General features: G+C 54.4%; 1 protein-coding gene across 1 annotated transcript; it reads right to left on the reverse strand.

Annotated features, from left to right (window-relative positions):
* Positions 1–88: 88 nt before the first annotated feature.
* Positions 89–9,351, reverse strand: CE2H19orf81 (chromosome E2 C19orf81 homolog). The gene is made up of 5 exons (XM_043598417.1): positions 8,975–9,351; positions 3,526–3,598; positions 3,299–3,419; positions 1,376–1,515; positions 89–520 (listed from the first exon to the last, which is right to left on the reverse strand). Exons 1-5 carry the CDS (start codon positions 9,168–9,170, stop codon positions 325–327), a joined length of 726 nt encoding a protein of 241 aa, XP_043454352.1. The 5' UTR covers positions 9,171–9,351; the 3' UTR covers positions 89–324.
* Between the last annotated feature and the right edge of the window lie 4,886 nt (positions 9,352–14,237).

A 14,237-nucleotide genomic window follows, 5' to 3' on the forward strand; every position in this document is an offset into this window, starting at 1 on the left:
GTTCATCCCTCAAGGGATCGGGAGCCAGGCGTCCGTTTGCAGGGACTGGGGGAAGATGAGGGAGGCGGGATTATATTACGGGGGTTCATCCCTACCCCCCCCCCCGTCACCTCCCTCGCCCTGACTCCCCACCAAGATTTTGCAGAGAGAAATGGCTTTTGTACCAGGTCATTCTTTATAATTAAACTCACAGTATCCACCCCCCTCGAGCCGGCCCCGCCTCCTTCCTGGGGAGGCAACGCCCCCTACCCTCGGGGGTTCCGGGTGGGTAGCCCGAGCCAGCTGGGCGGCGTGCAAGCGCAGCCGGGGCCCGCCCCCCGAGCGTTAGACTTCCGCGGTCGGCTCCGCCCCCAGGGCCTCGAGCATGCGCCGCCGGACCAGGGAGCGGCGCAGGTGCAGGCGGTAATCGGCCAGCAGCAGCTCGTCGTGGCGCACCAGCGGGTGCTCGAGCCCGCGGAGGCGGAGGCCGCAGCGCAGCAGACGCGAGCGAGTCTGGAAGTCCGCGACCGTGATGAGCCACCTGCGAGGGGTGGGGCCAAGAGGACAGGGACGGGGCGGAGACCGAAGGGAATCGCCGGTGGTCCCTGCCTGGTCCCTGTTCCTTTACCCACTCGGGTTCCTCATCCCGTCACTCTGTCCCGAAACCCCTCGACAGCCCTGACCTCTCGCCGAGGTCCACCCGGACTTCGACCCTCGCATGGGTCGTTCTAGGTCCCGTCTTCTCTCAATCTAATTCTGTCCCCTGGTCGTCGTCTGTCGAGGCTCCCCGTCTTTTCGAACCGCCGCTCCAGGGCCCGCCCCTTTCTTTGTCCAGTCCCGCCCCCTCAGTGAGTCTCAGGCGCGTCCCCAGATTTAGGTTTCTCCCGGTCCCGCCCCCAACCCGACCCTCCAGGTCCCTTACCCACCCGATCACTCCTGGCCCCACTCTTTCAATGTGCTCGGCCCAGGCTCCGCCCCCTCATAGCCGCCTTCCCAGGCTCCGACCCCACGCCTCGGTTTTATCCGTCCAGGTCACCACGTGGGTCCCTCGAAGTCCATTTCCTCACTCCAGATCCCACCTGCTCTCTGATCTCACCTGGCCCTGCCCCCGCCCTGCGCTCACTCTCGGCTCCGCCCCTTCCCGGTTCTCACACTCTGCCCCGTCGTCCCGCACTTTCCCCACCAGCCGCACCCAAATCCGGTGCTTCCAGACTCAGTCCCGCTCTCCTTCCCTTCCCGGCCCCGAGTGGGACTCGGCGCCTTGGCTCTGGCTCCGCCCCTCCCTCCACCTCCCTAGGCCATACCCCTCACCACCTCCACTCCAGGCCGCGCAACCTGCTCCCCGCCGCCAGGCCCTTCCCGGTCGCTCCCAGCCTGGGATCCGCCACAAACTCACCTGTCCCGGCACCCCGCCGTCCCACAGATGACGTTCGTATTTTCAAAACGGATACTGGCCACGCGCCCGCTCTCCATGGCTCCGGGTAACTCGGCCTCCAGAGCCTCCAGCACCTCCAGATGGGTAAAGTCCTCCTGTGGCTGGAGGAGTCAGGAGAGAGCGCCTCAGCATGTGACACTCGTGGGCAGCAAGGTTCCGGAAGCCCCCACCTTAGACCCACCTGTAGAACCTGCCAGAGTCCCCGGTGACATTTGAGGGGCAAGCTTCACACTCTATCTCGGGAGCCTATCGCTCTAGTCAGACCCGGGAGAACAGGCATCTCTCAGGTAGAAAAGCATCAACTGTCATTCTAGGTCTTTCTCCAAAAATATCAGTTCTCACCAGGCGGATTTGCCAGTAGTCAATGAGCAGTTGGCTTAAATAATTCGCCAGTTTGGTCAACTTTACCAATCTACCAAAAACTTTTCCAGCAACCTGCGCCGGAGAGCAGACTTTTAGCGGCTCTTAAAGATCCCGCAAGGATTTAAGTTGTACACGTTTCCGTTTATGTTCCTATCAGCATTTTAAGGAATGTCCGGTTGCAAAAAATAATAATAATAACAATAAGGGTCATAGGGGGTTTGACTTGTCATTCAGAAACATATTGATCACTAACCACATTTTTAGCGTGAGATTACCATCCAGAAGGTGATATCCCATCATCAGAACATATAAAATTGCTGAGAGAATAGGGTGACATCATGACATCGGTCACCTCCAGGAAGGCAAGCTGTGCCATGTATGTGAGGAGGAGGTGGGGTCCCCTGTCCAAAGCCACAAAGAAGAGGAGGGATGGGCTCGGAATGAGCTCCTAGAACAAGGACAACAATCTCTGTGTTGGGGTAAAGTCACACAGATCACCTGAGGGAGTGCGTCTGAGACCAGTGCCTGAAACACGGGAAGCGTCCCATTAAGGTCAGCTCTTCTCAGGTAACTTTTGAGCGAGAACCTAACAGATACCTCTGCTGACCGATGGCAGCGATTGCCAAAGCATTTGTACCAGGAATGACCGGTTCACCGAATCTGCCCAAGACATGGGTTTCATCTTGAGTCTCTGCTGTATTTGCAAACTTAACAGAATTGCATAGGATCGATTAGCAGGTCACTGGCCTTCCTTTGTTTTTTTGTTTTTTTGTTTTTTTTTTTTAATTTTTTTTTTCAACGTTTATTTATTTTTGCGACAGAGAGAGACAGAGCATGAACGGGGGAGGGGCAGAGAGAGAGGGAGACCCAGAATCGGAAACAGGCTCCAGGCTCTGAGCCATCAGCTCAGAGCCCGACGCGGGGCTCAAACTCTCGGACCGCGAGATCGTGACCTGGCTGAAGTCGGAGGCTTAACCGACTGCGCCACCCAGGCGCCCCTGTTTGGTTTTTTTTTTTTAATTTAAATTTTTAATGTTTATTTTTGAGAGAGTGAGAGAGAGGCAGAGCGTGAGCAGGGGAGAAGCAGAGAGAGAGGGAGACACAGAATCTGAACAGGCTCCAGGCTCTGAGCTGTCAGCATAGAGCCCAACGCGGGGCTTGAACTCACAAACCGTGAGATCATGACCTGAGCAGAAGTCGGACACTTAACCAACCGAGTCACCCAGGTGCCCCTAGGACACCTGCCTTTCAGTCTCAGCCCTTGTCTGCCCCTCGTTCTCCCGCTCTCTCTGCCCCTCCCAGGTCATCAAATCCCAGGTCACAAATGTGACGTCTGACCCTTTGACAAACTCATAATCAATTTTTAGCGACCTGTCCTGTGCTGAGCCCACAGCTGGCCAGCTGCAGAGCCTAGATTGAAGCCCTGCCCACCTCATTTCTGAGTCTGTTCCCTTTCTATCGTCCCACCCAAGCTGTGCAGAGACTGGGGGTCTGGGGTCCCAGGGGCAGGGGGCCACTCACTGAGGTCTCCATGCACAGACAGAGAGGCTGGGCAGCGGGTGGTGTGGGAAACCTCCGGAGGCATGGTAGCTCTCGGTCCAGCGCCTCGTATTCTGCAATGACCTGACGCAGGTACTGCTTCCTGGGGAGAGAGCGAGCGGGCAGGGACCTCGGCGGTCAGCGAGGGGGCTGTCATCGCCCCCCAGGGGGGGCTGAGATCAGAAGTCATGAGACCAGGGGCCACTCACGAGGATCTGACAGGCCTGCCCAGGCTCCGAGTCTGCGTCTCCTCTAGGGTCTCAATGTCCACAAGGAGGGCTCCTGGGGATGGAGACCGGGTGTCAGCCGCCCTGCGCACCCCTCAGACGTTATTTGGCTTCAGCGGGCTTCCCCGAGTGTTGTCCGTACCATTTCCGAATGGCTCTTATGCCAGTTACCGAGCTATTTATTGACTCTCAGCTGCCACGCCCCACTGCATCCACTCCGTCCGTCCGTGATCCCCAGGCGGGGACTCTCCTAACCCCTGCTCTGCTCCGACTGCTGGGTTCCCGTTAGGCTCTGCCTACAGGGGGCGCTAGAGAGGGCCTGCAAGGCAGGAGGAAGAGGGAGGGAGGGACTCGCCCGGTTTTGCTTCCCATTCCGCAGCACCCCCAACACCATGTGAACCCGGTGTGTGGTTTTCTCACCGTCTCAGAACCGGCCTCCTGAGGCCAACCAGACCGACAACAGCCGCCGATCGGCCCTTCTAGGCGACCCCTCCCTCGACTAACTGGTCTCTCTTGTGGCCAACCACTAGTTGTCCCCCATAATCCGTTTTCCCCTTCCTCTGCAGTCTTCGGGTTTTCCCCGGCACACAGCCGCCCAACTAGAGACATCAGTTCCCAGCATCCCTTGCAGCCGCGTGTGGCCATGCGAGCGAGTTCTCGCCGACGGTGTTGGGGGAGGGAGGGGTGCAACTTTGGGCTCATGTGTTGGACTCGCTGCCCCTTCCCTCGGACGGAAGCGTGACCGTAGCGACAAGCCAGCTTCCGCGAGGCTAGAGCAACAATGCGGCGGGAACCCGGGTCCCCGCGTCATCTCATGCGGCTGGGATGTCCCAGCAAGCGGGACCGCCCGATCCCCTGTCGCGCTCTCGTCTTAACGCCATTGCGTTTGGGGGTGTCTCTTTGTTGGGGCAGCCGAACAGAGAGCAGGTCGCGACGCTGATCACGCTCCTGCAGGCCATAAACAATTTCACGGAGCACCAACGTCAGCCGAGGCCTCTCTGTGACCAGGGCAGGCCGAGATAAAAATAAGGCCACTCCGGAGCCTCGTCTCAACACGACAGAACATGAACACCGCCCGAACCACAAAATGACCAAAGAGCCTCCGCTTGGTTTAGAGTTGATGCTGCTTCGTTCCCGCCCACGGTGTTAGCGCCGTTCATTCCTCCTGCGTCACAGACTTGCCTCCACTTCCTGCCAGCATCCCAAGCCTGCTCCCCCGAGGGCTCCCAAAGTCACCTAACCTAACAGCCCCTCCTAGGGCATTCCGTGTGTTAGGGACTCCCTCGGTACAAGCCAATAAACTCAGTGGTGTGCTGGTAAATGTTTAATTAATCTCTTTCTCGCTCTCAAATGTGTCATTAATGTCACGCTCCCTGTCTCTCTGTCTCTCTGTCTCTCTCACACACACACAGATTGTAGCATTTGCCAGTTTTCACGCTGTCAATATACCCACCATGACCAATTTCATGCTCCCCACGGTTTTAACAACCAGCTTGCGAACCTTAACAATCGGCTCTTGCGAGCAGGGACAGGCTGTCTCCAGCACACGGCTATGTCACAGCTATGCTCCTGGCGGTCTTTGACTTTCGGGGTGTTGACATAGCTCAGCTTGTACCATCGGAAATCCCCTTCTCTGGTCCCCATCCTCCACCTTCCCATCTGTTTGCGCAGGGCAGCTGGGACGATCTTTCCATCTCAGCGCCCCTCGCTCACAAACCACCAGCGGCTTCCTCTCGCCTTCAGAATAAAGTCCTCCCCGAGGCGGGGACTTGCGCCTCAGTGCGTGATCTGGGGAGCCGCACCTTGTTTGAGACACAGATTGTGGGGTCCACCCCAGACCTATGGGATCAGAATCTGCATTTTAGCAAGATCCCCTTTGAGAAGCGCAGGCCCTGCATGCGGTAACCCCTGTTGACTTCTCCAAGCTATAGTGGCCTCCCCTCCAGGACCCCTCCAACACCGCGATCCCTACAGATCCATCCATGGAATAACAACAATAGGGGCGCCTGGGTGGCTCAGTCGGTTAAGCGGCCGACTTCGGCTCAGGTCATGATCTCACGGTCCGTGAGTTCGAGCCCCGCGTCGGGCTCTGTGCTGACAGCTCAGAGCCTGGAGCCTGTTTCAGATTCTGTGTCTCCCTCTCTCCGACCCTCCCCTGTTCATGCTCTGTCTCTCTCTGTCTCACAAATAAATAAACATTAAAAAAAATAAAAAAAATAGCTATATGTTTATACACCTTTTTATTTATTTATTTTATGTATTTATTTTGAGAGACAGAGAGAGAGAGAGCAGGGGAAGGGCAGAGTGAGAGAGAGGGAGAGAAAGAGAATCCCAAGCAGGCTCTGCGCTGTCAGCACAGAGCCTGATGCGGGGCTTGAACTCGTGAACCGTGAGATCATGACCGGAGCCGCAACCAAGAGTCGGGCGCCTAACCAACTGAGCCAGCCAGGCGCCCCATATATGTTTACAATCCCTTTTAAAAAGCCAAGCACTCGGGGCATCTGGCTGGTTCAGTCGGGAGAGCATGGCGATTCTTGATCTCGGGGTTTTGAGTGCAAGCCCCGCATTGGGCATAGAGCTTACTTTAAAAAAAATAATAAAATAAAAAACCAACCACTTTCAAAAGTGTTTTCCACTGCATCCTCACGACTACTTTCTGATGACACGGAGGCGTAGAAAGATTACGTGACTTGCCCAAGGTCACGCAGCCATAAGTGATAGAATCAGGATAAAAATCTAGGCGTCCGGATCCAGACTCTGTGTTCTCAGTCTCCCCAGTCTGCCGTCTGTCCTCCACTCTCGTCTAGACAATGTGCTCTACCCTCCAAAAGGTCCCAGTCCGGTGGGGGAAGCAGTCAGTGCAAAGGGCAATACGAGCTACGGTGGCGATGTCACAAGGTGAAAGGGAAGCCCAGTCTAGGCGCAATCAGGGGAGGCTTCTCGGAGGAGGTAATGTCTACAGTAAGACCTGGGGATAAGGAGGAGCTTGCCAAATAAAGAAATGGCAGGAAAAAGACGTCTATGCAGAGGAACACCAGGGGCTAAGGTCTTTAAGCACAAGAGAATATGGCCATCCACAGGAACTTCTCAGGCTTCTCTTCAGCCCCAAGCTAAGAAGCACTTATTCATTTGTAGATTATTAATTATTTGTGAGATGGTGTATTTCATGTCCACCCTCTTTGCATGAGAACAGGCTGGGTCATTTCATTCATTAGGCACCATAGGCAAAGCGCTTGGGACCCACAGGCTTGCTTGCTTTGTTTCTTTTTCTTTGTTTGTTTGTTTCTTTCTTTCTTTCTTTCTTTCTCTCTTTCATTTATTTATTTTGAGAGAGACAGAGAGAGTGTGAGTGGGGTAGGGACAGAGAGCCAGAGAGAGAGAGAGAGAGAGAGAGAGAGAGAGAGAGAGAGAGAATCCCAAGCAGGCGCTACGTGTCAGCACAGAGCTCTACGTGGGACTCCATCTCACAAACTGTGTGATCATGACCTGAGCTGAAATCAAGAGTCAGACGCTTCACTGACTGAGCCACCCAGGCATCCCGCCACCGGCTTTCTGTCGGCCGATGCCAACCTGGTAAGTTAAAAAGTGTCACTCGTCCCAAAGTACCACCAAGAAAGCCACAAAGCTGACATGAACAAATATTGATCTACAAAACTGGCCAACTCGTCAACTCAGTTCCACTCAACTTTTCTGGAGCCAAACATAAATTATATTTGTCAGGCGGGTGCCTCAGTCCAGATTAGAGATGATGTGGGGCAGCGGTCTCCAAAGGAAAAGAGGCCTTCAAAGACACTAAAAGAGACCTGAGGACAGAAACGCACCTGCTTTGCCACGAGGATGTCTGCGCACGTGGCACAGAGTAGGCTCTTGTAGCTGACGCCCGGAAAAGACGCCCACTCGGCCATTCCCATCCTTCTTCCCCCCGTTTGAGAAGTGTCCATCCCTCGTCCACGCAGCTCAGGGGAGGCTCCCCACTCTCCTTTCTCCGAAGGCATCCCATCCAGTTTGAACCAATGCCTTGCAACTCTTACCGTTTGTTGTAATCACCTGGCAAGCATTCAAAAACTATGGGTGCAAGGACCCAAGTCCTAGAGATTCTGGTTAAGTTGGATCTGAAGCGGGTTTGGGTATAGATGTTTTGGTTTTAAATCCTCCCACCTTATGTAGGGCCAGAGTTGAGGACCGCTGACTGAAATAATCATGATAATCTTTTTGCCGGGGGTTGAGACAAGAGTGAGTGGGTGACTGAGTGCTGGCCAAAAAGACGTGAGGAGGGATCATGTGGGGGCTCTTAAGACGGACAACCCTCTGCAAGTGATGCCTGGAGCTGTGGCAGCCATTTTGTGGCCATGAGGTAAGCAGGCTGGTGTGCAAGGGAGACACATCCCAGACTAAAACACAGGGAAATAAAAGCTGGGTTCTCAATGACATCATTGAGCTGCTGACTCCACCAAACCCAAACCCCACCCCACTTCCAGGCTTCCTTTTGAGTGATGGTGGCTCTCCTATTCTTTCTTCTACACTAAGTCCAATTTTTATTACATGCGAGCCAAATGCATCCTCAATACATATTGATTGAGTGAATGAATGAATGAATGAATGAATGAGTGAATGACGTGTGTAGGGGGCAAGTAGGGAGCCCTGGAGCATGAGCCTGAAGTTGTCAGCTTGTGGCCCACCACCCAGGGTCTGAGGCTGAGGGGCTGGGACTCCATCCCAGAAGTGTTGGAGAAGGAAAGGGGGGTGTGAGCAGAGGAGGGACAGGGTCAGTGCTGGCAGTCAGGTGACCCCCCAGGAGCCAAATGGGGGATGGGCTTGAGGAGAGAAACTGGAGACCGGGAGTTAGGTAGGGAAAGAGGAAGAGGACAAGACCTGAGCTGGGGCTGTGGGGATGGAAAGGCAGGGAGACGGGGCAACGGGAGCGGGCAGGAAGATGGGGCTGGGGACCAAAGGCTGTGGGCGGAAGTGGGGGGTGGGCAGTATCTGGGGTCTAGCCCACTGGCCATGTTGGCAGTGGGACCACTGAAGGTGGGCAGGACGGAGGAGGAGTGGCTTTGGGGTTAGCTGCTGAGCTCAGTGAGGGAGAAAAGGGGAGCGCGAGGGACCAGGGCAGAGCACCTAGGGAGACCACAGCCTCAGAAGAGTTGTTAAGGCCCCAGAGGCTCATGGGAAATGTAGTTCTGGGTCCAGACCATCGGCCAGGGAACCGCAAAGGTTCATGAGACATGTGATCTAAGGGCCAAAGGGTGCCACCCAGGAATCTGGTCAACATCAGAGTCTGGGATGGCTCTCTGGTAGGCCAGTGACTCGCTTAAGGCCACACTGCAGGCCAATGTTACCACACAGTGCACGGACGAAGGAAATCCCCCCTGCCTCCACACACACACACACACACACACACACACACACACGCACTCACAAGGCTCAGTACCTGCCTCCCTGTGCATGCTGGGGTTGCCGGCGGTGGAGGAGCACAGGGTCTCCACCTGTTGCTGCATCCTGGGAAGGCGGGTGAGGCATGTCTCAGGAGGATGGGGAGAAGAACCCCGACTCGCCCACCCGCTCCAGCTCCTTCTCTCCACGGCCGCCTCCTCCTTCTTCTCTTTGAAGCCCCGGGGGAAAACCATGGAAGAACTGGAAGGCTGAGACCACACAGGAATGTGGATTCCCCTAACCTCTGGGAACCCAACGAGTTCCAAATGCTGTGTGCCCCGGTTCCTTCTCCGCCACTTTCCCGTGTCTTCCTCTGTCTCTCCAGATCTCCTCGGGACTCTGCCTCTCCCCGCCTCTCTCCCTCCCCGGTCCTCTTTCTCTCCCCATCTCTCCTCCACTCTTTCCCTTGATTTCTCTGCCCTCTTCCCACCCACTTCTCTCCCCCTCTCTCCCTGCATCCCCCTGGACTCCTCGGCTAGTTTCTCCACCATCTCCCCAGCCCTCCGGCCCTCTTCAGCGTCTGCCTCTCTCCAAGCCTACCTCTCTGTTTCCCTACCTCTCTCCCCACCTCTCCCCAGCCTCCTTTCTCCATCTCTCTTCTCTCATAACTGGCTCCCCTGCCCTCTGTCATCCCTTTTCTGGTCCACTTGCCCTCCGCTCATCCCTGTCTCACGCAGGAACTGGTTAGACACAGGCCAGATTCAAACAGAAATGGGATTCTATATGGGGTGGGGGGAAAGCTGGGCAGGGGACCTGGTTGCCATGGTACCTCCAGAGGGAGGGGGAGGGGCCAGAGGTTCCATCTCCTGGCTGGGAGGGAGGAAGGAGCAGGGGGTCGGTGCGGGGGGGGGGGGGGGTGCTGGACCTCTGGGTCTAAGGGAGGAAGGAAAGAGAGCCTGGATTCCGGGATCCAGAGGAGAACGGTCTGGGGGGCGCCTGCGCCTGAGTGCAGGAGGAAAGGGCGGTGCCAAGCAGGTGTCCCTAAGGCAACTCTTTCTTCTCGTCTGCAGAGGTCTCAGCAGGAACTGTGAGAGAAGAGACTGGGCTTGCTTAGTTATGCCGTCTGTCCTTCCCTCTCTGTCTCTGTTAGCTGTATCTCTAGTCCTCTGCTCTCCACTCCCAGATGGTCTCTGCCTTGAATGCCCATTATTCCTGCCTGATACGCACAGATTCTCTGCTTTCTAGCCTAGTGACACCTTGATTTTCTCAGCGATTTCTTCAGGGGCGAGCTTAAAAATCAATCTAGAATGCAGAGTCAACCCCTGGACTTTTGCTGGATACAAGAGGATCTTTCTTTCTCCAGCAAGGTTGCCAGGCTGGTCAGAGTCGAGGCTGGAGCTGCCGGGGGCTATCACATCACCCTATGGGGAGAGAACGTGCCTGGCGAGGAAAGCAGAAACCAAAGATGCAGACAGATTCCTGATGATGGTGATTGGGAAACCTGGATCCAGCCATGCCTGAAGCTGTCATCCACTCAATTAATTCCCTGTTATGCTGAAGTCCTTTGAGTCTCTGTCATTGCCAGTTAAAACATTCCTCGCTTAGGGGCGCCTGGGTGGCTCTGTCGGTGAAGCATTCAACTTTGGGTCAGATCATCATCTCACACTTCATGGGTTCGAGCCCCGCGTCGGGCTCTGTGCTGACAGCTCAGAGCCTGGAGCCTGCTTCAGATTCTGTGTCTCCCTCTCTCTCTTCCCCTCCCCTGCGCATGCTCTCTCTCTCTCTCTCAAAAAATGAATAAACATTTTTAAAAATTAAAAAAGAAAACAATCCTCGTTTAAAGAGACTCAGTTCCCGTTCCTCTGTGGCCCTGACCCCCTTTAGTCACCCTGATGTCTTTCTCTCCCATCAGGCTGTCTTTCTCCATTTCCGGCGGCCAGCCCCATGCTTATAGGACAGGAGACATCTTTCATTCCCATGACAACAGGCACAAAAGCCCCCACAGCCCCTCAAGCTCTAGCTCTCCTGCCTGCGGACTCTGTCTCCTGCTTCCTCTCCTCTCCATTCCCACGGTCCTGACCCGCAGGCTTCGTCTTCTCCTGCCTGGACCCTTGCCCTCCCCCTCCTCATTCCTTCCCAAAGGGTTCCACACGGGTCTTTCTGCTCCCTGAGCTGACCTGCCCCTCCCCAGCTTGCAGCCCTCCCATGGCTCCCCAGTGCCCCCAGACAATGAGCATGTGAGATCTGCACCCTCTGGTCCCACCCTCCTCTCCCACCTCACCCCTCCAAACACTCTCCAATCCTTCCCGCCTTGGTCCTGTTTTCACTCTCCACCTCCCGTGCCTTCTGCCTGGAATGCTCTTCCCCGTCACTCCAGAGCGGGGTCTACCTACCCTGGTAGACCAGAAGCTCCTAATTTATCTCTGACTCTCCAGTGTCACCCCAGCCGGGATGCGTTGAGTGGGTAAATGAATGACTGTTCCTATCGCTGTGACCCATCCTCAGCAGTCTCAACCCCACTTGCCTGTGTGCCTTTTGGTCCTCATGAGGCAACATAGGGTGAAGAAGAGAACATGGAATGGACTCGAGTCAAACAGACCCAGCATCAAATGCTACGTCCAGACTGTGCAACCTTGGGCGAATGCCTTCCCCTCTCTGAGCCTCGTTTTAGCTGCCTCTTCTGAAGCTCTCTTTCTGCCCTCTTTGGGTGTCATTCCATGTCTGTCTCTCTGTTTCTGTCTCTCTCCCCTCGAGCATCTGGGTCTGTATGTTTCCGTCTCTCTGTGTCTCCATTTCTCTGTCTCTCTCTGTCTCTCTCTCTCCCTCTTTTGTCTCTGGAACCCTGCCTCATCTCGCCCTGTGTCTGAATTTGAATTTCTACGTCGTGTGTCTCTTTCTGCGTTCATCTCTTATTCTCCGTGTCTCTGCAGCTTTCTGAATGTCTCTGTCTCCATTGCCCTATCTCTGCTTCTCTGTTATCTCTCTATCTCTCTGCCCCCTTTGTCTGTCTTAGCCGCACATGCCTCCCTCTACCACTCACCTCATCCTTCTTGGGCTACTCCTGTCCCACTCCCTGGCCTGGCTCCCAGCCTGGGACAAAAATCCCTGAATCGGCATTTTCTTCCTATTCCAGAAATTATGTCAGTGCCGCAGTGGGGGTGGGGCCCGGCTGTAGCCCTGGTCAGAGGGTTTGCCTCCCTGCGTCCTCATCCACACAGGCCCTGGCCAGCGTGGCCAACTTCTCCGTGTTTGTCCTCTCCGGGGTCAGCACCAGGAGAAGAGGTGAACCTTTGTTTACACACATGTGTGCGTGTCTCTGGGAACATTTGTGTGTGAATCCGTAGGGACTGATACAAATTCATCCATTGACTCATCCATCCACCCATCCATCCATCCGCTGAATCATTCATTCACCCATCCAACTATCATTTCATCCACCCACCCACATAGATGCATCCTCCAGCCCACCACTCATCCGTCCGTCCGTCCGTCCATACATACATTCCTCTACTTCTTCTTGAACTTGTTCACTCCTCCATTCAAACAGTCAATATTTATTGGCCGCTTACGGTGTGTCAGACAACGTGTCAAGCAGGAGGGATGCGACAATAAACAAAAGAAAGTGCTACCCGCCCCCTAGAGCGTAGGTGTTTGGCAGTCCTCCATGAGCCAAACTCCCTCCTGCCCGGGACCCTGCATGGGACGGTCCTGCCCACTGGAGTATTTCCCCATCTCTTCCCCATCTTCACCCGGTGTATACCTACTCACCCTTCAGAGCTCAGTTCAAACGTCACTTGGTCACTTCCTCGGGGGAGCCTTCCATGACCTCCTTCTTGGACACGCATTGACTCTAATACATACAGATAGTTATCTGGTGATTATCTGTCTCCTCCACTAGACCCTGGGCCTTCCCAAGGCTGGGGGTTTTGTCTGCTTTGCTCCTAGCTGGATCCCTGGTGCCTAGAGCAGGGTCTGGCACACAGCAGATGCTCAGTAAGTGTTTCACAAACGGCTGCATGGATGGGATTAAATGAACACGGAGGACTCTGTCTCCCGGTTCCCCGTCCAGCACTCTGTGCAATTCCACACTCCCAGGGGCTACAACAGGCAAGGTCCTCACACTTCCTGGATGCAAACATCGTAGTGGCGTAGTGGCGGAGGGCGAGGGTCTAGATTCAGACCCACGTGGGTTTTGAATCTCAACGCTGACACTTCCCAGCTGTGTGACCTCAGGCAGGGCATTTCCCTTCTCTGAGCCTCAATTTCCTCGCTTGTCAAATGCAGTTATAAAGAATGTAAGGGGCGCCTGGGTGGCTCAGTTGGGAGAGCATGTGACTCTTGATCTCTGCCACATGAGTAGCAAGCCCCGTGCTGGGTGTAGAGTTTAAAAAAATAAAGAGGAGAGCCTGGGTGGCTCAGTCGGGTAAGCGTCCAACTTCAGCTCAGGGTCATGATCTCACGGTCCGTGAGGTCAAGCCCTGTGTGGGGCTCTGTGCTGACAGCTTGGATTCTGGAGCCTGCTCTGGATTCTGTGTCTCCCTCTCTCTCTGCCCCTCCTCCACTCACTCTCTGCCTCTCAAAAATAAACGTTAAAAAGGTAAAAAAAAAAAGTTGGGATGAGCACTGGGTGTTATATGGAAACCAATTTGACAGTAAGTTTCATATTTACAAAAATAATTAAAAAATAAATAAATAAAACAAATAGGTAAAAAATAAAGAAATAAATAGTATATGAGCAAATGCATATAGGTATTAATTATGAAGATACTAAACAGGAACCTTTTTTATTTGTTTTTTTTATTTTTTTTTAACATTTATTTATTTTTGAGAGAGAGAGACAGAGCATGAACAGGGGAGGGGCAGAGAGAGAGGGAGACACAGAATCCGAAACAGGCTGCAGGCTCTGAGCTGTCAGCACAGAGCCCGACGCAGGGCTTGAACTCACGGACCGTGAGATCGTGACCTGAGCCAAAGTTGGACGCTTAACCGACTGAGCCACCCAGGTGCCCCCCGTTTTGTTTTGTTTGTTTTTTAGCATCTCATGTGAATTTAATTTAATCCTCAAAATAACTTAATGACGTGGAATCTGGGTTTTTTAAAAACTACCCTCGTTTACCGATGGGGAAACTGAGGCACTGAGAATATAAGCAATTCACAGACAATATTGAGAGCAGACCTTGGATTTGAACCCTGGCCCTGCCACGTCCCAAACCACAGGCACAACCGGGACACCACAGCCGCCAGTCTATGAGTCGATGTCTCTCTGGAAACGTGTCCCAGAATCTGGCAAGCCCACGTGTGTAGACATCTCTGGGTGTATG

Source organism: Prionailurus bengalensis, chromosome E2 (assembly GCF_016509475.1).
Source record: "Prionailurus bengalensis isolate Pbe53 chromosome E2, Fcat_Pben_1.1_paternal_pri, whole genome shotgun sequence".
NCBI lineage: Eukaryota > Metazoa > Chordata > Mammalia > Carnivora > Felidae > Prionailurus > Prionailurus bengalensis.

Bases quoted from the DNA above. Each gene is read 5' to 3' on its own strand.
- CE2H19orf81 (XM_043598417.1), bottom strand. From the start codon at position 9,170: ATGGTTTTCCCCCGGGGCTTCAAAGAGAAGAAGGAGGAGGCGGCCGTG. The intron at 3,599-8,974 runs GTACTGAGCCTT...CTCCATCCCCAG, and splicing joins CAGCATGCACAGGGAGGCAG to GAGCCCTCCTTGTGGACATT. The intron at 1,516-3,298 runs GTGAGTGGCCCC...TGACTCCTCCAG, and splicing joins GTCTGTGCATGGAGACCTCA to CCACAGGAGGACTTTACCCA.